This window comes from Tauraco erythrolophus, chromosome 2 (genome assembly GCF_009769465.1).
Source record: "Tauraco erythrolophus isolate bTauEry1 chromosome 2, bTauEry1.pri, whole genome shotgun sequence".
Taxonomy (NCBI): domain Eukaryota; kingdom Metazoa; phylum Chordata; class Aves; order Musophagiformes; family Musophagidae; genus Tauraco; species Tauraco erythrolophus.
In genome coordinates this window covers 51,886,915-51,911,477 of record NC_141466.1, presented here as the reverse complement: position 1 = coordinate 51,911,477, position 24,563 = coordinate 51,886,915, and the positions used below count along the sequence as shown (strand labels likewise).

The 24,563-nt window shown below is 38.4% G+C and overlaps 1 protein-coding gene across 5 annotated transcripts in view; it reads left to right on the top strand.

The window, feature by feature from the left end:
• Positions 1 to 24,563, top strand: part of MYT1L (myelin transcription factor 1 like) — a 237,473-nt gene that overhangs the window by 184,412 nt on the left and 28,498 nt on the right. For all 5 annotated transcript variants that reach the window (XM_086608357.1, XM_086608356.1, XM_086608358.1 and 2 more), the window contains one exon: positions 22,190 to 22,252. In XM_086608357.1, the coding sequence (XP_086464483.1) occupies positions 22,190 to 22,252 (63 nt within the window). The remainder of the gene's footprint in view (positions 1 to 22,189; positions 22,253 to 24,563) is intronic.

The window sequence follows — 24,563 nt, the reverse complement described above, 5'->3', positions numbered from 1 at the left end:
AAAGTATACACATTTTTTGCCTGTATCCCAAGCTAGCATCCCTTATGTCCTGTCCTTAGCAATCTGTACTGTTCCATCTGCCTCCAACACAAGCAGGACATGGACTTCTTGGAGAGAGTCCAGAGGAGGGCCACAAAGATGATCTGAGGGCTGGAGCACCTCTCCTATGAAGACAGGCAGAGAGGTGGGGTTGTTCAGCCTGGAGAAGAGAAGGCTCTGGGGAGACCTTCTAGCAGCCTTCCAGTATCTAAAGGAGGCCTACAGGAAAGCTAGAGGGGGACTTTTTACAAGGGTGTGTAGTGATAAGACAAGGGGCAATAGCTTTAAATTGAAAGAGGGTAGATTTAGATTAGATCTGAGGAAGAAATTCTTCCATCTGAGAGTGGTGAGGCATTGGAAGAGGTTGCCTCAAGAAGTCGTGGATGTCCCATCCCTGGAAGTGTTCAAAGCCGGGTTGGATGAGACTTTGAGCAACTTGATCTAGTGGAAAGTGTCCATGCCCATGGTAGGGGGTTTGGAACTAGATGATCTCTAAGGTCCCTTCCAACTCAAACCATTGTATGATTCTATGATGTTTTCTTCATCTTTTATTGCTTGTTCCAGTTTTCAATGTAGTTGTTTCCAGTCATCCATAAAGACTTCAACCTCTGTAAACTTTCTGCAAAATACTTTTCTAATGTGTGAGGTGTAGTGAGCAATTGATAGTGCAGTAGAATTGGTAGTGCAGCATAGGGATTGTATTTCTGGACTGCATAGTTTGGAAAGATTTCATACTTTTGTGGCTTTGCTGTGCATAGCTTATGTAGCAAATGTCTCATACATGCTGGTAAAGCCTTTATATCATATTTTACTGATTCATTATCTCCTTCTGTGCGTTCTATGATATAACACACACAAGTTAGGTACAATGCAGCTTCCTCACTGGAATTTTGCTAACATACCGATTATTTTAAACTCTAACTAAAATAAAAAATAGCAGACACTTCAAATAATATTAATGAATAATATCATTCTGATAATATTAATAATCAAAATAATATGAGAATCTGAAAAGGTTAGAGAAAAGTTTATTTTGCTTAACAGTAATGCTCACTGTGATGCCTTTTGGTAGTTCTGGCTCCATAAATTCCATCATCCTCATTTCCTGGCTTTCAGAATAGCAATATTGCAACTTTCAATTAAATTGTTCCAGCGTCGGCCTAATTATTCCTTGCCACCCATGCTTCTCTTCTGTGAGGTTTCTTGCTCAGGTTTACTGTGCAGACTGTGCAATTCTCCACTTTCACCCAAAGCCCAAGAGGAAACATGGGAGTCTGTGCATAGTTTATCAGCAGACCAAAGCAGTTACACAGCCTGGTCAATGATCTCCAAATAACAGAAGAATTTCTTCAGCTTTAATTCTCAGTTAATTGCTCCTGGCAAAAAAAGAGGTCAACAGCTTTAAGGGTCTCTGAAGATATTAATATCTGGCAAGAATCCAAGCTTTTCCAGCATTAAGATTTGAGTTATAGTACTGGTGAAAAGCAACTAATTTTTAAAGGACCTAGAGATACTACATTGATGCGTAAACTTAACCATGATGGGAAAGCAATTAACAGCCCACCCAGTGACAGCTACCGATATGGTAATATTCATAAGTTAAATCCAGTTTAATCTTACCCAGGGGCTTTTCCTTATCAGTTTTCCTTATTTACTCCTTATCATAGGAGGTTTTTCTAACAGTTACACTTGCTTCAAAACTATAATCCCATTGTAGAATTATAAATACTATAAAAAAACATTTTGAAGCACTTTTAATCTTATTCAAAATACAATTTAAAAATCCCCTAAAATTAATTATTGTTTTTAAAAGGGCACATTTTGATCATCAGTAAATCAATCCCAGCCAAAATGCGGCATACTGACTGAGAACATTTCTACTCGGTGTACTGCCAACGTGGGAACCAGAGAACCTGAGTACCAAATCTCCTAGAAAATGACAAACTTAGTTCTACTTAGTGCTACACTGATGGAAAAATAATCATGTTTTTTCAAAGGCCATAGGTAACTGTTAGCTTGGTCTACCAAGGAACCGACTATCAAATTGTCAACATTTACCCTTGTTCCTTGGGTCAGTTTTCTGCCAGAAAATCCCATTGATGCTTATATTAAAGAATCTGAACCTCAGAAAGTTTCTCAATTCAACCAGGTGCCTACAAGTTTGGATACTTATCTGATACTGTTGTAATATGTCCAGTCCTTCAGTCCCAAAGCACCTGTGTCTCTGTTTTGCATGTCATTGTTTTCTGTGGTGGACATCCTTTGGTATTCCCCTGTGGCTCTTACAGGGAGCAGCACAGTCTCATTTCCCTCTCTACAATGAAGCCTGAGAGCTTTTCTTTTTCATATCTCTTCTTAACTCAAAGTGAGGAGCTCAGTCTGGTTTTTGCACATTCTCCACAATGAAGTAAGAGTTGGAACTTCTGTGTCTCCTTCTTCTTTCCATGTCACTTTGCCCTAATTTCCATGTTCTTGGTGGTCATCTTCTACTCTTTCACTTGTCTTCCTTTTGTCTTTGTCTCCCTGTTTCCAGATGTGTCATCCTAGTAGTGTCTTCCATTCAGTTCAGATGAACAGGTAAGCTTCTCCGAAGCTTCCCTGTTAACCACAACTCTCCTAGGAAGAACAACTTCATGCAGTACAGTTTTTTTCTAGATAGAAAGGATATCCTTAGTTCATACTTGTAGGGAAACTCTTCCATATTAGTATAATCTCTAATATTCACTTTTTGATGTAGTTCTACTGCAATTCGCTCAGCAAGAACTAGCAACTGGGAAGAAGGGATATCCTCCCAGAAATGGAGAAGCTTGTGTTATATTTATGATGAATATATAAAAGAAAATATTACTGGAAAAAAAGGAATATTTTCTTCCTTGCTTTAGTGATCTTGCAAAAAATAGGCTTTCTCCAAATACAAAATTAAAATGCAGAAACAAAAATTAGTAGGATATGTTAGTAGAACACCACAGAAACATTCTCCTCTTTAGACAGATAACGAGGTTATTCTTGGGCATTGATTGGTACGTATACTTTTTACTTGACAGCTCTCCCAGTATACAGTCACTTTTTGTACTCAGACCAGTTTTTTCTGTAGAGATCTATTTACCTGCTGAAGTGATTTCTCCCCCTGCATCCTGTGTTTGCCACTTGAGGTGTTTCTAATGTTCAGTGCCTGGATATACATTTGTTGCCTCATCTACACAGGAGTATTATCCCTTGCCTTGCCTTGCCATCTTTTCCCTTCCCTTCCTATCCTTTTTCCTGCTGAAATTACATCTGTCGTCCTATAAGAACTTGGTAAGACTATGACCCATTATATAGTTTTCACTCACTTTTCTCTTAGAAAATCACTCTTTGTTGCAGAAGGAATAACCATTTCCATTCTTATTATCACTTTTTTACCCCTGTTGTTTATGTCCTCTTTTTTTTTTTTCTACATGGAAAACTTAATAGAAGTTATCATTACAGTTTTTCTTGAATACTGAGGTTGTTGAGCCTAGTAAGTAATCTTGTGTTATAATGAAATACTCATGTGATGCTAAGAATGTACCCTTTGAATCTGCAGGTACTTTTTAAAGTTCTTTGATGTTTAACTAACTTTTATATAGAAAATGTGATTGCAAGGACCAGGAATGATGTATTTGGAGTAATGTTAAAAATTACTAGAGTGAGTCATTTGTAAATGATAGCGTTTTATTAACTTATCTGCAATGTTATGGTAAAACAAGCTGCAGTTTTTAATGTGTTATTAAATTGCAAGTTAGCGTGCAAGTCTAATTTAAGTTATTAAAAACAAAACCAAGGAACATAGATCCCCAATGTTAGTTCACCTATAAGGAATAATCTTTCCCGTTTTGTTCAACTAGATCCTTGGGCCAAGTGAAATTAGGAATCTCATGTGGTTTCAGTGGGGTTTTTTTGCATTTTTGTTTCCTGTATTTATTGCAGATTTCCACTTGGATACCTTATCTTTGATGGCAGCATGCATGCCTGGCCAGAACAGAACACCTTGGGCTCTGTTCCTGCACTTCTCAATACTCAAATGGGCACTGTAGGTTATACCTAGCATTTCCAACCTCATGTTGTGTGGTGTTATGATAATGTCCTTTGTATAGAAACCCATCATCTGCAGCAACCTCATCTCTGTAGTCGCAATAAGTTTTACATATGGAAGTGGTTGGGCTTTTTTTTTCTGTTAGAATAACTCATTCAGACTCTGGTATGGTTGAGTCATTCCATTTTTCTCACTTAAGTTTGTCAACTTTTGTCTCCAAAATGGAAAATACTTGAGTTCTGTTTACATAAGACCCTTCATCATTGTTTTCATTACTGAGAGGTAGTCTTAAAAGCATGTACTCTCTAAATACCTCCTTAAAAGCCATCTGCATATCAGTACCTCTGATACTGTGAAATGTTCCATGCAGGCACAAAATTGTTTGCATGAAGCACCTTGCAGAATCAGGGCCTTAGTAAGTTCTCAATACCATGAAATGCTCTGAAATTAGAGGCTTCATTTGCACAGTGGCATCTGCATTACCCAAATAGCTTTTGGCCTCTTTTTCTATGTACTTAATCATTGAAAACAAAAGTTATTGATAGCTGTACTTCTTTGCTGGTTGGATTTTAATCAGTATTTAAAACCATTTGCCACTTAGTTATCGCTCAAAATAGTCTCAATTCAGATGAACGTTCACTGAATTAGAGCAATTTTTTGAAAACAACCTGTATGACTTAAGAGTCTCAACTTTGCTTTCAGAAGGAATGTAGGTGCTGGGCATCCACGTCCCTGCAAGTTCTGTATGCTTAACTTTGAAAGTGGAATTCAGTGTTTACGATAACAACTTAGGCAGTTTTGAAGCTGCAACCCTTAGTTCCTAAGCTCTTCACTAATCACCAAATATTTCAGTGTGAATGTTTACTTGACAGTTCATTTTAATTTTCAAAACTTTTGTCAGTCATTCCAGTGCCATTCTGTGCAGTCCTTAAACAGCTATTCTGAGAGGAGCACTTAATTGTGATTAATTATCAATGAATTTGCTTAGTTATGTTAACAAGCCCAATGAATCTCTCTAAGGCCTTCTTGTCTTGAAGTCTTTCCATTTGTACAGTTGCCTTCGCCTTCCTTGGGTTTGGTCATACTTCTTTGTCATTGAATGTGTCCTACATAATTAATCTCATTCAGCCTGGCATTTGCTCGTACTCAATTCAAGGGTCTTTTCTTTGGCACAATTTGGTTATTGTGCAAACTCCCATTGTGATGTTGATCATTTTTGCTTCAAATCAACAGATCATAACCAATTGCTCATTCCATCCAGATCCGCAAAGATCTGCAACATGATGCTGTGGTATATCCCAAGTGCTGAGGCAATCCCCATGGGAAGTTGCATAAACTATACAGTTGCTAAAAGGGGAATTAAAAGTGCAGTGTTTTGCACTTTCTGTGTTTGGTCAGACTTGCCAAAACCCTTTAATATATACCCCAAAATAAAAGTAATTTTGTCACTTGAAGTCCTAAATATGATTGTCTGGATCCTCAGTTGGTGTAAATTAGTGTAGCTCCATTGCCTTCAGTGGAGTTACACTAAGATACAGCAGTGATGATCTGGGCAGATGCCCTCAGCTACTCTCTTGGGTTAGCATTCATGTTTGTTTGCCGTATTTAAATCTTTTGAAGTTATAAACCTCCTTGCATTGTTTGGTTTCTTAGAATGGCCAATTACTAACTTGATTACTTGGTGTCTGTATCTGCACAGTAACATCTGATTTTGCCATGCAGTTAAGTTCACCTCTTTATTTTTATCTCAGTGCTATTGGGACTTTATGTGGCACACATTTTTTGCAGCACTGTAGTATCAATACCAATGTTTTATATCTCCAAAATATCCCATGTCCCTCATAAACACCTCATCGTAATCTTCTTTTACAATATTTTTGTATTCCCAGTAAGTGGAATTTACATTTGCTCATCTGCATGTAAAAACTGCTCTTCTACCCTAACACACACAGAATCTTCACCGCTTCAAAGTCTGCTGGTTTCTCTCCTTCTACAGATAATGACATTGTGCTCTTACAGCATGGGCTCATTTGGTGTACACTGTGAAACAACCTTAGATTCTGAGGAGTATTTAAAACTGGCCATCATTAATTATTTTTGTATGCTTGACTGTGCTTACACTGCACTCAGCTCCAGCAGTATCTATTTTTTGTAATAAAAAAGAGGCAGAGGAGGACTGCTGTATAAGCACATTACTATTCTTATCTATTATATTTTGGACTGTGGTAAAAAGGAAAAAAGGAAAGACCCATGAAAAAAATAAGATCGAAATAAATTATATTTAACATGCAGTTTCCAGAATTATACTATTTACATAGTTTCATTAAAATGATCTGCTGTGAAGTAGTCAATCAGAGTCATATTTGAATTGTCATCTTCAGACTTCAGTGTTAACACTACATGGAGATGAACGGAATCTAGTTACCAAATTTTCAGACTGCAGATTAATGGGGACATCATTATGAAAGCATATGATCAGCTTAAAAGAGCTATAAATATAATTTATTCGTAAGAGATTAGATACTGGAGCACTTTTCTTCTGTACTAAGTAGGAAAGGAATCAAATCATGCAGACGCAGTTAATAAGAAAACCAAACCATAGTCTTTCTTTTCTTTTCTATTCTTTTTTCTTTTTTTTTTTTAACAGGTAGAGAACTATTTTTTTCCAGGCCCTTCAGTCTGGCACTTTTCTTGAACACGTAATTCACACAAAAAGCATGTTAAAGCAGACAGTAGAAAATCACAACTTACTCATTTTGCCTGCAAAACTACGAGCTTATGAATTTTTTGTTTGCTTCTATAAACTGATGATAGCTGAAAGAACTAAAATGACCCTGTGTTAAATGCAGTCTACTGAATGCTGAATTCAGAGTTTAATAAGTAAACAACATATTATTTACTTTTCGACTGTATGATCTGATCTATAATTCAATCACGAGTTAGACATTATATCAGACAATAGATATAAAAATGAAAAAAACATTTTGGTTATTTCTTATAAATATTTGTATATTTTTCTTTTAAATACCAGGGTTCTTCTTTAAAAGGGAGTAAATTCAGTATCTACTATTGTTACTTCTGTGTATTTCACAAATAACTTTTCATTTAAAAGCTTTAAATGTTGGGTATGCTGGACACTGCAGAGATAAGTTGCTGGTTTTGTTCCCCATGAGTAAGAGTTATAAACAAATTATGGAGAAAAACAGGGAAGTCATAAAAATTTATATGAAAAGAACTGAATAATTTAAAAAATATATAGATTATGGGTTTCTCCTCAAGGCTTCTCCAGGAACCATTGTAGGTGGTGATTTGTTTTCCTCTGATGCACTAATCAAGAATCAGCTGTCAGGAAAGCGTAAGTATGTTCTACGAGTACAGACATAATGGAGGAGGGTCAAGGGCCTTGTTTTTTAATAACACCCCATGCACCTGTTGTGACTTCAGCGTGAAGAATATGAAAGAACAGAGTTATTAATGATTCTTTTTTTACTTTATTTTTTAAGCCAGCTAAGGTTTAATCCTCAACACTCCCATTCACAGAAAAAGACCTGTAATGGTTCTAAGTCTTTCCTGAGACCTGATCCGAAGTCCTCTTAAGTCAATGGAAAACCTCCCACTGTCTTTAGCTGGCTTTGGATCTGAGATTATGTTCTGTAACTGTGAAAAGCTTTCCCTGAGCGGCATGTTTTTAATGGCGTGAGAACAATTTTACAAGGCTGAATTCCATGCACAACCTCATGAGCAGAATTTGCACTTCTTAACACTTGACAAAACGAGTTTCCGATTGATACTGTCATAGACAGAGTCCTACTATGACTTGTTTTACAAGAAAAGGGTATTTTTAAGGTATTAGTCAAATTTTGGTAAGGAAATTCTTTAACTTTTGTTTGATTTCTATTTAATACAATAAACCTCTGTAAATTAAAAAAAGTACTATTTAATGCATATGAGAGGTAATTGTCTATCAGTTTGTATGCAAAACTTGTATCCAGAATACAATGTTTTAACCATAATTTACCTGATTTTAATTCCATTTTTACAAATTTTGGTATTAATACTACTGAACTCAGAGTAAATGCTACTGATTCACAAATGGGTAGTAAGTAAACACATCAGGACCACGTATCTCTAATTTTTGCATGAATCCTTGTGTATGTTAATGTACCACAGATCAAATGTGTTTTATATCTTCATATAAAGTCTTATATGAACAAGAATGATCTCAAGAATAATTTTAGTCCATCTTAAAGTTTAAAAGCAGTTATTTCAAGGTAGTTGGATTGCCTTTTAAGACTAAAAAGACCTTTTTTTTGTCTGTTCATGTCAATGAAAATGCTTTCCATTGAAAACTAAAGTAGATGTAATGAACAAGATATTTAGCCAAAGGCTATTTTTTTCTTACAAATTTCCCTCACCTTAGAAAAAGGAAACATGGCATTTTCCAAAGACTCCGCCAGTGGATTAAATTCTGTGTAAGAGAGTTCGCTACAATGAGTATTGGGAAGTGGTAACCTATGGGACACATTTCTGTAACATGTAGTTTGCTGGGTAACCTGTTCCACAGTCTTTCATTGGACCTTCCTGAGATGCCATATTCATGTTGAAATTAGTGGTTTTCCTATGGCTGAATGGATGTTAAAGTGGGAATTCTGCTTATTTCAAGTTCATGCCAGGAGGTTAGTAAGATGTTCTTCTTCCATGTTTCACATAGCCAAAGATCACAGCCTCTGAGCTAATCACAACAGATAATTTATGTTTCAGCTATGTTCCTGCCTTGTGTGTTATTCTCCCAAATCTTCATCAGAGAGCATTTCATTAGCAGCAACGTTTACGAGGACAGTGATTTTTAAAAAACATTTTGTCAGAGTTTGAATACAGGATGTAAAAGTTCACTCTGAAAATAAAAAGTTATGGTTCCTGTTCACCAACCTGGAAAGAGAAAAGTGCTAATCAGTGTTTAGATGAGATCTGTATCAACACTAACAAAGTGAATTAGACATCAGAGGAAGGAGTAGTAAGTAGATGCTCAGGGATATTTGGCTATAAGCACACAAAACTAAGTGATTTTGGAAAATAAATGTATTGCTTTAAAAAATCAGAGGGAAACCTTTTTCTTGTAAAAATCATGCAAGGCAAAGTTGTTAGCCTCTCACTCAAGGCTGCTTTTGTACTTCTGCAGTGCATGAGAGCTCTGAGCCCTAAGGTGTAATAGAGCGTGAGCACTTTCTCTGCCTGCATTCCCAACCGGGAGCGAAGTGTTTCGGGCTAGCGAGCTGTTTGCTGCGCTGCAGTGTGCAGTGGCACGGAGCCATTGTGCTGCACAGCCGTTTATCCCTGTTCGTAACCTCCGACCTCTCCAGGGCTCTGCGCAGCTGTTTAGGAAACTATTCCTGCAGCTATTAGACTGCGGAATTGAAGCGGCTCTTTCATGAAATGTTGACAGTGTAAACCAAGCTTGCACTGCCTAATCTTATGGGAGTTGCAGGAGAAGAAATTGTACAAAAACCTGGGTTTTCTGCCTTTGTTTACTTTAAGGAGAAAGTAAGGGGGACCAAATTAAGAAAAGACACCAGAGCATATCCCGTGACAATAAAAAGCACAATTCATTTTCAATTGCTCTACTTAATGGTACCTTGAAACAGTCTTACAAAGCTGGAATTATTACTCAAGTGCTGTTCAATACAGTCTCAGATTCCAGCACAAGAAGGAATAGTTTAGCTTGGAACAGTTTTAATGGTCTTATTGGAGCTTCCTGCCCTCACTGAAGGGATATCTCCTTTGTTCACATAATGTGCAAACTGCCTCATTCAGTCTGACAGGTTAGGGTGAAATGGCACCAATTTCAGGTTATTGAATACTGTACTAAAAGCTCTGTTGTTTCTTTTACTGCTACCCAGACAGCTGCAACATCCTTTCAGGAGGGACAGGAAACTCGGAAGCAGAGGCAGATGGATGCCCGGAGTAGAAACTGAGAGTATTATCTCAGGCACAGAGTCTCTTTCACTGGTCAGGACGTTTGGTGTGATCCACTTTATCTGCCTCACTGAGAATTCCTAAGCATTCGTTAGCTCTGCAAACTGGGCTTCAGAGTTGTCATTTTCCGTTGTTGAACATATACAAATACAAAGAAATATACAAATATTTCAAATGTAAACAGCTATACAAAGAAATTGGCTGATGGTTGAACCTGAACTATCAAAAAAGGACTGAAATCAAGTAGAATGATAGTGCTTAATCTTTCTGGAAACGAGCCTGTAAGGGAAGGTTGCATCTGTACTGCCAAAAGGAGGCCAGTGGGCTGTCTCATACAGCTTTTAAAATATATTACAGAATTATAACCATGTAGGCAGGGACCTCCAAGTGTTACCTAGTCCAAACTCCTGCTGAGACCAAGTCCAGTCAGCAAGTTTCTCAAGACCTTGTTCAGTCAAGTTTTGAGTATCTCAAAGGTTAGAGTTCCTACAACCTGTTCCAGTGTTTAAGCAGCCTGATGGTACTTTTTTTTCCTTTAATTGGACTTTTCTGTGCTGACCCTTGTCCTCGTTGCCTCTCATTCTTCAGCTGTGCAGCTCTGAGAAAACTTTTGCTAAGCCTTCACCACACCATCATGTTAGATATTCGTAGACAACAGTAAGATTTCTTACACTTTTCTTCATAAGGATGAACAAGCCAACTCTCTCAGCCTCGTGTATCAAGTGCTTCAGGCCCATAACCATCCTGCAACATCTTGCAGCAATGCAAACTTGCAGCTTAGTGTCTGTGGTTCTCAGAGCGCTGGGAAGAATACAGAAGACGTTGTGCCCTCCAAAGTGTTACTTCATTAGGGCTGAGTTGTCTGCCCACTGTTTACCATCTGAGGCTATCTCAAAGCAGTAAGACAGAGTACTTCTAGGAGTGGGCGTAGCTGTGGTCATGCCCGACCTGTCCTCCTTGCAGATAGGTTCTTGACTGGACTTGCCCTAAGAATTTTTCCCTTCAGTATTAATTAAGTCTTGCTTAACATTGCAAGTCTGAGATAAATTCAAGTAAATGATGAGGTTTACTTAGAAGTCAGTGTAGATGGAGCATGAGTCTCAAGTCCATTGCACCAAAAATCAGAGCATGTCTGAGAATTGCTCAAAAATTAGTATAAACTCACACAGAAAATCAGTGACAAAACTGGATTTCCCTTAGCTGTACTGTTCATTAGTGTTCTTACTAGACCAGACTGCCTCTCACAGTCTGATATAATTCACACTCAGTATTTTCACATTTCCTCACTTGGGCTTCTGACAAATGTTTTTAGGCCTAGAGGGAAAAAGCTGCTTGTTTTCATGAAACAAAAACTGAAGGATTTTACTCTTTTGCTGTTGACTCTTCACCCCCAAAATAGAAAGTAGTGTCTCTGCTTTATCCGTCTTGGAAAGCAAAACTTTGGATGAGTTTGCTCCCCTTATCCAAATGTTAACCTTTCCCCGTTATTGGACGGCATATGTTTTCAGATAGAAACACATACATTCAGAAGACCTTTAAGTATAGGAACTTAATGGTACAGTAGCACTTCTCAATCCTAATGGACACAGTGCAGTGGCTGCATATGGAACAAAACATGCCTCTCAACCTTAAGATGCAATTAGTCACCTAAACACGTTTTACACCAAACTATTATGTTTACCTTATCTTACCTTTCTGAATATGCACTGAAAATCATCTTTTTAATTGCTCTTTTGAAACAGAAGAGTAAGAAACAAGCTGTTAATAGTGAAGAAAATTCTAGCCTATTGCATTTTCTGTCATTTGGATTATTTTAACGTTGCTTTTTTTTCCAAACTTCTGAACCCTCATGTTACCCATGATACATTTCCTAGATAACTCAAAGATGTTTACAGTCCTACTAATTTATGGCTTTGCCATAACGCTAGACTGAGAGGACTCTCATTAGAGGCAGGAATCCTGCTTCTTTCTTAGTTATATAGGGCTAGAAATATTTTGTAGGTTTAGTCTTTCATACCAATATTCAATATACTATTTTGAAAGGGGACATATAAATTGAACTCTCTTCATGCTCTTATTCTTTCTGTCCTTCCCCTTTCCCCTTTCCTTTGCCCCTTACATTTGATCCAACTGTCTCCTTTCCTGTGATCTTCTGGAGTCCTTCTCTTTATCGGGTATTTGTCTGTGCACAAGTTGAACAGCTCTGTTCAAATGAAAAACAGATAAACAGAATAGTTAAAAAACAGCCAATGCTGAGTTGCCCCCTTTCTCTTCCCAACGACTTTAGTGGATTGTTAAAGCCGCAGACTATATGAAAGTTGTTAATTTGTTTCCTCTGCTTTTAGTGATCCTAATCTGACAGCTTTTCGCAATGCTTCTTGAGGAGGTGCTGGTCCTTTTGAGTATTCCAGATTTGTAGATTTTGAAGTTATCCCAGACCTCCAGGAAACTCTCAGGAAGGGACAAATTCAACGTCATACTGCTGTGCCCACCAAACCCTCTGGTAATTGCTTCACCTGTGAGAAGATATATGAGGAACAAAAGAGCAAAGCATGGGAGAAGCAGCAACATAGAGATAACGGTTCAAGAATTACGTTATTTATAGTTTTATGGTGTTCAAGGCAACGAGCAGGCTACTGGCCATAATGTAAATCTCTTATCAGGCAAAAAATTGCCTACTATAAAAATGCATTTTCAAAGTACACAGCATTGATCTAATTTTAATTTAGTTTTGTGCTAAAACTTTACATCTTAAACAGAAAAGTTAGGCCAGTTGTACGAGCTTTTGAAGACACCTTTTAAGGTGAAGAATGCTAACATGCTGTACCTGTGCTGCTGTCTTCAAGGGCTTCTCTTGGACCCATTTTCACATACAGAGAGCAAGGGAAATCATGTCACTGGCTGTTGTGCAAGCCCTGACTGGACCAATCTGTCTGTGCAGTGGCTGTGTGGCAGGTATTCCTGAGAGGCTTAGTGGTTCCCATTTTAATAGACCAACCAGGAACAGAACCTTCTTCAGAAACAAACATGTCTACCCAAAATTACTGAAAAAAGCCCATGTGGGTTTTGCATTTCTGAGAAGAAAGAACAGAGAACTCACATGGCTTTGCTCCTAGTCGTAGGGCATGTTCTCTTAAGGCTATCTTCTCCTGCATTTTCTCTGTGCCTCAATCATTTAATGTTATTCTTCCACTATAAAAATGAAGCTTTTTCTCAAAGGCTGAGGTGTTTGGAAGTGAACATTTGAATTTGCATATGTTGGAACTGATTCATCCCTGGTGCCAGGAAGTGCTCTCTGCTGCGGGGAGGGGATCTGCAGCTGGCCGGTGCTGCCTCCAAGGCAGGCGATGCTGGCAGGGGAGGAAGCGTGGGCAAGGTGCCCAGGGAGAGAGCTGATTCACAGCTTCCCCCTGGCAGCTTCTGGGAACGGAGCACCCCCTGGGTAGCTCACAGAAGCTATTTCACATTAGGCACATACCATGCCTTTGGCAAGCGGCATGTTAGGCGGTATATGCCGGTGCTAGATGTGAGAACAGCGGGCAGCACGTCGTGGCACTTGCTGCTGGGAAGCTGGGAAGTCCTGACTGCCAGCAGAACAGGCAGCATGCAGAGGTGGTAACTGAAGGCACAGGAATATTTTTTCTAAAGCGATATAATTAATTTAAACGCATCGTGTGTATCTGTGCGTTCGAGTGCACAGCAATATTTTAAATGCCAGCATGATGCATTTTAGTCTGCTTATGGAAAATGGATTTCCGTGTAATTAAAAAACAGACCATGTTCTTTCTCACCCCCACACAGTTCAAAAAATGCAGGAATGTAATACAGATAATGTCTGCTAAGGACAGAAAAATTTCACATGCAGAAAGTCAGGGAATTAATTAAATTTTACCTAAGGAGAAGAGTATGCAGTCAGCCATCCCCAGTTTAGAACCATTCAATTGCTGGGGATTTCTAGAAGCAAAGAGAGAGACAGAGAAATCTCTCAGCAGAGATAGAAGAGACTGAAGTTTCTCCACGAAGCCTCTGAGCCAAAATTATTTCAATCTCATGCCTGGATTAGCTCAATAGGCCTGGCATCATTCCCTCATGGATAGAAAGACTGTACAGTGAAAGTGGTAACAAGAAATCCTTCCATTCTACACTTCTTTTCAATCTCCAACCTGAACTTCTCCCAGTGTCTTCTGAGAGGCCTCAGTAATGCCCCATCAGGAGTGATCCCTGCCTGGATCCCCTGATCTCCTGCCCATTCCTACTGGAACTGCACTGGATCCAATGCCAAAAAGCAACTGACAAGATGGAAGAAGATTTTTCTCAATTCACTCATTTGACATTCCCCCACCGATTTTTTTTTTTTTTTTTTTTTTTTTTTTTTCTGACGCTTTTATTTCCTCAAATCCTCTTCCTTTGTATCTGCTGTGGTTTTGGGTTTCAAAAGTTGCTGTTACCTCCAATGAGGCCTGTTGTCAGTAGCATTCTGCTAAGTGAGGAATGTTAGCGGTATTTTACATATGAAAAAGTAACATTTAGCACTTCTCCTAAACTAAACTTGTGTGATTAAGTACTCCTCCTAGTTAGGCTGAATACAGGGAAATAATTAACATATGAATCTAAATTTAACTTCTTTTTTTTTTGGCTAACAACGCGTCTTTAGGAACCTTTGATATTTATAAGAGTCTGACTTCGCTTACTTTTGTAGGTGTATTTGTGAGGACTAGAACACAGGTTTAGCCCTGAATGTGGAACCATAGACTCAAGATCCACTGAAATATTCATTATCTGCGTACCTGTGCCCCAGAGTTTGTGTGGCCTCTTGAACCAATTCAGATGAGCTTCGAATGAGCTCTGAATGCAATTTTCAGAAGTGCCCAGTGCCAGCCTGGTTCTGCTCCTTTTGAAGCCAATGATAAAGCTTACAAGGACTATAATGAAAATAAGAGTGCAAGATACTTAAAATGACTCATTGTGTCTTGGCAGCCGAGAAATTCTGTGTTAAGTTTTCGCAATACACAGCGTTTTCTCCCCTGACATGAGGATGCAACGTGCACCCAGTCATCTCAGCAATGTGAGAGGACCACGAGCAATGGGAAGGATAAAATCAGCTGGGAGAACAGAGCAGGAGGACAAGAAGGGTGATGAAAGAAGAGATAATGGAAAGAAACAACAAAGTGGAGGAAAGAAGAAAGTACTGTCGACTTCAAGGTTATTAGAGATCATGAAAGGAGGAAAAGATGAGGGAGGAACAGAGAATGAAGATATCAGCCAAAGGGGACAGAGGAAAAAAAAAGTAAAAGGGAGAGAGAGAGACAATTTAAAAGTAACAAGAAGAGACAATGAGGAAGGAAGAGGATACGGAAAAGGAAGCAGTAGAATGTGGAAGAGAAACACTGCAGAGGAATACGGATGGAAATCGTGAGGGAAAAGCAAATGGAGTTTCTTGCTCCTCTGTATGAAAAAGGGTAACAAATTTAAAGTAGGGAGAAAGAGGCATCAGGAAAGAAAATGGAAGGAGTAAAATAAAGAGTGAAAAAGTACGTAGATGTGCAGCTTCGTTGAGGGAAAATAAGAGAAAATAAATCCTTCCTGGTGAAACAAGTTTTTCGCTACAAATTCTCAGATAGGTTGTGTAGGTAGAGGGTTTTTGTCTAGGTATCAAAAGAAAGTATCAACACTTTAGGAATTCAAAAGTCAAATGCTATGGTAAAAAAAATAGACAATAAAAGACAATGGGGCAAAAGTGGAAAAGCATCTGTATTCCTACTGGAATTAGACCAGACAATGGTTTTTCTTCTGTGTCTTCAAGAGGAAAGGGATCAGCAATGTTCCCACTTCACATAATTAATTAGAGCTTGACAATCTACCAAAATACCTGAAATCTGAAAATAAGATTTAGAGATTTACGCATCCAGATTGCTTTCACAGAGCTGGCTAGAACAGTAATGGCTGGGAGGCATTGCTCTGACTGCTCAGAAAGGTAAAGGCAAAATGAGTTGCTGGTTTCTGTCCAGTTCCTGCTAAATAGGTTTTTTCATAACAATAACCACAACCCAGACTCTTACTGACACACCTGTGGCCAAAAAATCTTCACTGAGGACCACACAGTTCTGTTAAATCATCTCTCTTCTCACCCTGGGGTTCTCCCTGCAGGTCAGTGGCACAGGAAGGAACCGGAGGAAAACTTATTCTCCCTTTTGGCATCTTAAATAGTATAAAAGCAGACTTGTTTGTCAATAGCTGCAAAGCTGTTGTTTTTTGACAAGCACTCAAATTCATAGGGGCATAGACATACCATAAACTTACCATACCTTTACAGGAAACTCCCATTTTTAATTTGACAAAGCTTCTCAACCCTTCCCTTTCTTGCCCACTCCCCTTTTTCTCCTCCTTCCTCATATATTAAATTCAGAGAACTGCAAACACAATATCAGGTTTACTTACGTAACCTTTTGTTTCTGGACTACCTGACTAGAAAAAACCCTACAATATTTTATGAATCTTGTAGTTTCAGAAGATATATGGCTTTATAGCTGCAAACAGAGCAGTGAATAGTAATCTCTACTTCTAGCCCGTTTTCCTCTTCTGTGTAAAGTCATTTAGCCTCTCTGTGCCCCAGTTTTCCTCTGCCAAATTCTTCCCTTTTTCAAAGCAGTATTGTGAGATTTTATCCATTAATGTTTGTAAAATACTTTCAGATCTTCAGAAGAAAGACAGAAATTCAAAGTATTATTGTGTCTGTCTTCCAGACTCCCAACCTATGATTTCAACTTCTGGTGATTCAGTTAAATAAAACAGAATCTCAAATACATGGAAACCACCAGACAATAACAAATTCTATATTCTGCTGTGAAAAAAAACCCACAGGAAACAATTATATTTCTCTAGACTTTCTGAACCTTTAACAGAAAATCACACCTCTGCTATAGAGATTGACAGTATGGTCAAAATAAAACTGTGGGAAAGATACAGTTTTCTGCTAAATCCCAGTTCTTTTGTAGTATGGAACATTCCAAAGAACCATTCATAGTTTTTGCACAACTTACTGGTTTACTCCCTCGTTCAATTCAAATACGATTTTTCTTTTGGGTTGCTGGCTACATTTGCTTTAAATATTTAATTAGTAATTTATAGGATGCATATTCTGTCTGGTAGACTATATTATTTATATATGTGCTTATTTACTTACTCAAGGGAAGATTGGATCCACAACGTAATAGGACTAAGTGCTGTAAACTAAACAATAAAAATAACATCAGTCTTTACAGCTGTTACACCAGCTTACTAATAATAGGTCATGAAAAGTATTTTGTAGCAACCCATTCCAATTGAATCCTAGTGTAGTTGGGTGGGTCCTAGAAAAGGTTACTGTCTGATGGCTCTTGGCATGGCCAATGTGAGAGAAATTAATGATTTAATTTCAGTTCCGTGGGAGCAAATATCTTCAACAGAAAATAAAATGCCAGAGCAACGTGCCATAATCGGAATTGGCAATGCCCTTCACCTTTATTAGTGACTGTCATTGTTTCTTTATTTGTAGAGTGTCCACTGAGTGCTATTATTAATATTGCTCCAAGAGCAATAGCTAAAAAAGTACAGATATGACATACAAACCTGCCAATTCCTGTGAAAACTGCAGCCTGACTTGTTAACATGCCGTTTCCTCACTGTAAACCAAGCTGTAGTGGTAAGGGCAGTGAGACTGAAAGCGTGCGGAGGGAGAGGGCTTGGTGCAGGGCATAGAAGGGATCAAGGGTGATTGAAGGGGCGAGAAACAGAGAGAAGAGGTTGTATTGGTTACAGCTGCTAAAACTCTCTCTGATGATTAAGATAAACATTAGCACCCTACTTAGCAAAAATTGCAACCGTGTGTTACAATGACCTGACTTTTGTTTGCATGGTGTGCTGAATTTGGGCTTGTATAATTCTAGATCCAAGGTTTCCGTTCGGATTTATACATATAAACTCTTCAAATCTTAAAACAAGATTTGACTGAGATGGAAATAGAATTCACTGTGTTGATGAATCTCAACTGAAGGTTGCTGAAGGGGGGGAGCCTGAGCCCGAGCCTGAGCCCAGGCACTGAGCTGCGGTCAGGCTGTGTGTGCTGAAAAAACTTCCGTGAGTGCTGCCTCCTCCCTAGGGAGGTGAAATCCTTCTGGTTGCAGAAAACCATTGTCATTTTGTGGTAAAATCTCTAAAAGGAAAAGAAAAGGCAAAGTGTTTTCATTATATTGCAAATTACTCTATCTTTGTTTTATCACTATGTTTTAGAGACAATTTATATTCTAAAATAAATTTTAAAAGTAAATTAATCAAAGCTATACACAATAATGAGGACAAAACTATCTCAGTTCTGTCTTTGCACATTTGTGTAACATCCTATCTATCTCATGCTAGTTGAGCTATTCATGTAAATGTGTAAGCTACATGTAAGCTTATCTAGCTCCTGTGGACCTAGATAAAAGTCTAGGAATATAGGTTTAAATGTGGCTCTTATTTTAGTCTGCTATGCTGATGTGAGTTGTGTTTTTACCTCAGCTGAGCTTGCTGTAAGACTTTTAACCATTGGCATTTGGAAAAACCCTCTCAGAGCCCATTTGGGCATTGCAGTCATTTCCTTCCCAGTCCCAGGAACCTTCCTAAGTTCCTTCAAGCTGCCAAAAGTCTTTTATAATCGATGCACACCTTCAGTCCTTTCCTCGGTCGAGAATGGGTAGTAGGGCTCAAGTATATTTATCTGTTTGGCTTTGGCCTTCCTTTCACTCCTGCTACTGACTCTAAGCCCAGTACTGTATCTAGCTGCCACAGCTGTTGCTCTTCTGCTGCTTTCTGCTTATGCTTATGTTCCAAAAAAAGCTCCTCTGGGATGTTCTGTGAAATGAATGGGATATCAAGGCAGTGCTAACTGCATTTCCCCTTCACTGACAAGCTCTTTCTTTTACTGGATGCCCTGAATTTGTGGTAAAGTGCTAGTGTTATATGTTCTGAACTTCACTCTTTACAGGGTGAGTTCCTTTTGTTACCTCACTTTTCACAATACTGAAGTATTTCCTTTGCTGCATTAAGCTATTATTTAGAGTCTACAAATAAGCTTCTGATCCTGCCAAATTACATTTACTTTCAGTAAGTGAGGAAACTGTACATCTCTTTTTCCACTTACTCTGATATTTATGTTCAAAGAGTTTCACATCACTTGCCTCTTATAAGCACCTGAACATACATTTTCTTGGCATTGTTGCATATAGCTATGAGCGGTGAAGTCAAATATGTATAGGTAGTAGTTGATAGTAAAGTAGTAGGGTATATGCAAGTCCCACATATGATCAGACATTCTGAAAATACAGACTCACAATTCCAGTGGTACGAGGACTTGTGGTTGTCTCCTGTCTGCTTAGGATAGCAAATAAATATCGTAATGACTTTATAGTTGAAAGAGATTGCTGTGTATCTACGTCCTGTACTTCACAGTGGGTATACGCACTTCCTATAGAACAGAAACAGCAGTTAATAGAAATGTTCCAGGATTTTAAAATGTTCTTATCAACTGCACTATACTGTCATTTGATCTGTTACATTTAGGTCAATATAAGCTTATGAGACTTGAAAACAAATATTATAGTGCCAGAATCAAAATCTGAAAGGTCTTTCTAAAATCTTTGCCTGCGTAAAAAATCTCTTCTGGTTTAATCAAAAGTGTGATTTTAAACTCATGTGAACTGTACAGAGCCCTTTGTGAAGATTCTTAGTTCAATTTACAGCAGGATGATTTATTCTTTAGCTTCAGTTGCTGAAGACTTTTTTTTTTAAATGACATAGAAATAAGCTAGTTTTTAAATTGTGTAAAACTGTCCAGATAGTTGAGCTGTAGTGATCTAATTTTAAGACTGATTATTGGGTATACCAGTGCATCTTACAAATCTTGTTTGTTAAGACACTATTAATCGTGCCTACCTGTAGCAAAAGGAAAAGATGGGCAAAAGCGTTGTTCATTTTTGATAATAGCTTGTTCTCAAAATGATTGAAAAGCCTGTAGAGGAAAAGCGTGGCTTCAAATAGCACGGGTTCATAAAGAAAGAATTCCTGTAGTACCTCAGACAGACTGCAGAGGAACAGTCTCATGGCTTCTTGTTCTCCTTTATTCATTTAAATGCCGTGAACATTTAGAGACAAAGTTTAGTCAATTCCTTTAATTAATTCTTATTCTCATCTTTTGATTCAACATCTTTAGAGGCTTCAGCCAGGATTCAGTGATTCAGCTGAAAATAAATAAATAGTGAGAACGTCTAAATACTTAGATATGAAGTATTTAAAATATAGGATCCTTTATATAAAGATCCCCTAACCATTTATTTTTTAACTTAAAAAATAGCCAAAGGTTATGCTAGCCATGTGCAGCCATAGCAAAGAATGAATGGTAAGGGCCATACAGACAGAGCTATGACTTCTTCACCAAGGGCCGTGTTTTTACAAAATTTGTATCAGAAGAAGCTATGCAAAAATTAGGGGTTTTATTTTTCTACAAACAGAAGGATTAATGTGTGATGTCAACCTGTATATTGGTCTTTAAGATATTAACAGTCACAGTAATACTTAAAGCTTCTAGTCAAGATCATGGTCTTATACTTGGTCCTGTGCAATAATGTAAAGCAAAAGAAAAGAATTGTCTTTAAGGAACTTGTTTAGACTTCTTGTCCAAAGCACACAGGCTGTTTGTTTTACAGAGAGAAACTTCAGTGACATAGTGAACCCCAGAGGTTTTACCAGCTTACATCCTGGAAGTGCTACCATATTTTAATGTTTTCTATAGAATAGCTGAACTGGTCCAGATGAAGACCATATGAGAACTCCATTTAACAAATTTCAGTTTAATTTATCTCTTTCAAGGTTGCATTAATCATATTTGAGGTTTGGCTCTGCTGAGCTCCTCAGAAGAAGGTAATGCTTACTAGCTTTAAAGAGATAAAATTCAGCTTAATGGAACGTGACAGCCCATTGTACTGAATTCTGGGTTGCTTAATTCCTGATTTTAAGAAACTTTCAAGTCTCTGCAGAAACCTCTGTGAAACAAAAGTTTACCAGTATGGACCAACTCTGAGGAAAGCACACCCTTTCACTAAAGGGTGAAAGCCGAAGTCTGCATGAACACTGGATTCAAGTAGTGAAGGAATTCAATGTTATGGAAATCTGATGCTTCAGAATGCAACATCTGAATTTGTGCGCATGATTTTTTGAATTTGAATGCATTCTTCAAATGCAGCTTTAAAACATGGCTAAATTTCAAAACTCAGGCTCAAGAAAAGGGACTTTTCGGAATTCATGTAGCATTCATCTGATTGGTAAAATGAATGTAAATTAATTCTTCCTTTGTCTTTTCTGTGATTTAGTGTAGCAGTTCAAATACCAGCTGATGATTTTACTCAGCATTATAATTTAGCTTATTCTGTGGTGATGGCAATCATCTTTGCAAAGTAGAAAAAACCCCATCCATTTTCTTTGATGACTCTAATGTTGTTCAACTATTAGAAATGTCACTGATGGCTCTATCAATGACTTCTCTGTCTGGCGCTGTAGCTTTGGGAGTGTTTGGGTGGGTTACCATTTCTCCACGAGAGTCTAGCATTACTGCCCCGTCTACACATTTCCTTTTCCTTAAGCATCTCGTTCACTTCATGGAGAGGTGGAGGGGTCTCTCCATGGTGCGACCTCATGACATTGTGTAGTGCGATTAGCGAAATATCTCTGATGGAAACCGAAACGGCTCGCTGTAGTGTTAGCCATTACCTGTACATATACTATGGGGATATTCCATTTGCTGTCAACCCTACTCATTCTTTGTGGCACAGGGATGTCAGGCTGCTGCTGGAAATCTCCACTAATCTGCTGATACTAGAGATATCCAGAAGGCATTTGAGTGGGCAGGTGAGGAGTAGCAGACAAAAACATTTTATGAATTAAAAAAGTACGTTTGTCCCCAGTGTGGAATTAAGCTCAGGTTTAGCAATGGCTAGTGGTCCCCAGGGCTGGCACCTGTGGAAACAAGGACTGAGCCAGTTATTGAGTTTTAATGGGCAACTGTATCTTTTCTGTCAGTAACACTGCTCCATATCTCTTCCATTATGATTCTAGGTGTCCCACCCCTGGGTGTGATGGCTCTGGGCATATTACTGGAAATTACGCTTCACATCGAAGGTACGTAAAGAGAAGTTTTTGTTCTTTAAGTCAAACAACTGAAGGGTTAGAAGGGACCTCAACAGACCAATCTTCCTTCTCTCAGCATTGAAGTAGGATCGAGTGTTGTACGTAGACATATATTAGTCTTACTCATTCTCTTTATCTCCAATGAATTAACATTTCTCAGTTTCAGTGTGGCTCACTACCCAAATAGGCAGGAAGATTTTTGCTAATGTCTAGCAAAGTCTTTGTAGAAAATGAATCCAGTTTTTGTACCTTTTCTGTTAGCCCAGAGAAGCAATTCAACATTCGGAAGTTTCTGATTCTTTACATTCTGAATGACTTAACTCTTCTCCTCACAATCTTACCTTTTCTGGACTCAAATCTCATTCCTCCTTTTTTTCCTCCACAAATCATATTTTCTGATTGTTCCTGTCAATCACTTCCAGATTCTCTCTCTATTTCTTGAAATGCAAAATTGAACCCAGTTCTTTACCTCCTCTCCCAGTTGAAGTCTTACCAGCTTTAATCAAAGGGAAAAAGTACCTCTTTCATCTAATATGCACCGGTCTTGTTAGTTCATTTCAGAATAAAGTTTGGCTTGTTTTTAAATTGCAGCACATTGTACATAACATTGTAAAGCCAGAAGAATAGAAAGATAAATGGATGAAAGCTGTTACCTTAACTGCCTAAACTGTAACTGTGTTCCTTACCAAGTGCCAAAGAAAACTTCACATCTACTAATTAAGGTATTGCTGGTGGCCTCAAAATGAATTATGGTGGTACCACTGTAGAGGTATCTTACAAACGCTGTGTAATTAGCAATTCCCCTGTTACTATTTGAGAACTATAAATCAGTGGAGAGGAGCTGCACCATATTTTGTAAATAGCTATCCACTTAATCAAAAAGTAATAGTGTAGCACAGGTCTCTTTTGTTAGTAAAGGCCCTTTACTCCCATGCTTAGTAATACTGTTGAGTCTGGATATTTGCTTGCTTCACAAAGTCCCTGTAGGTTTACAATTGGCTATAACTAGTCAATACACAAATTCCCAGTTTAAACTCTTCCCAGTAAAAGCAACAAACAGTTTAAAGTCAAAACATAAATAACGTGAAGATCGGAAAGGTGTCATACCTTTACATGCTGTAAAAATGAAAGATCACAGTAGCAATTTCTGAAATGTACAGTTATACATCAAAAGTACTAATAACATCCTAAAGGAGAAGATGTAAACATTTTAAAAGCACTTACATGATGTAGGAGATTAAAACAAAGTTTCAAAGGGATTTAAGGTCAAATCTATAACTACATTCAACTGTATGTGGATTTATCAGCTCACACCCCTACCAACGATATGCTTGGTGTAGCTGAGCCCCGATTTTGCTACTTCAGGAAATTGTTCATGTATTTAGCATGTATTTGACCAGCAGCAGGCAGGACAGTGAAGATGCAGAAGGCCAGGTGTTACAAACAGAAGAAACCTAAAAGCTGGAAAGATTAGCAGTGAAGAATCGCTGCATGTTGCCTCATTTTTTAAATCCTTTCCGTGGGCATTGTCTCCTGGCCACTATCCGACTGGACCATGAACTAGAGGGTGTTACATACTTTCGTCTGTAAATTCTTACATTCTTGTATTTTTGCAGATGAGTGCTGGACCAAGTTTTTGTTTGATTCTGCAGCATACTTAGCATATATAACGATATAAAAAGTAATTCCGCAAAACTAAGTGATCTGGAACTTGTCCAGTCCATTGGGATTTAACACATTCAACCTTCCGAAATGCCATCATATCTGTATCGACCACATAACTCCTGGGAGTGTGCCTTCGTTTCTCTTCTGAAGGGCCTCTGGCAGCCCCAGGTCCTCAGCTGCCTGTGGGCACGGGGGCACTGACACTGAAGGAGTCATGTCTTCTTTGCTTAAAACCACCGACGTCCCCAGGAGACCTGTTGCGTTTACACAGAGCTGGCCCCACGCTGCTCAGGTCATGGGCCACTCTCTGAGGTGGTGAGGCTGGCAGAATGCACGCTCTTTAAAAGGGCAGCAAACCAGTAGCCTGAATCTGGAACTCTTTAAGTATGAAAGACCCCACAGTATGTTCGCAGTTAAATTTTCTAATTCGCACATTGAAAATCAACATGTACCTCTGCTGGCATCTGAGTTAGCATTTTTGTTTGTATTTCATACCATCCCTTACAACCCTTTCAGTTTCAGAAGGAGAGGAATGACCAACTTCTCTCCTAAATGGCTGCCAACATGTCTCGATGTCATTTGGCTTAAAATGGCTGCTCAACAGCAAGTGCACGTGAAGGCAGATTTAACTCTGCCG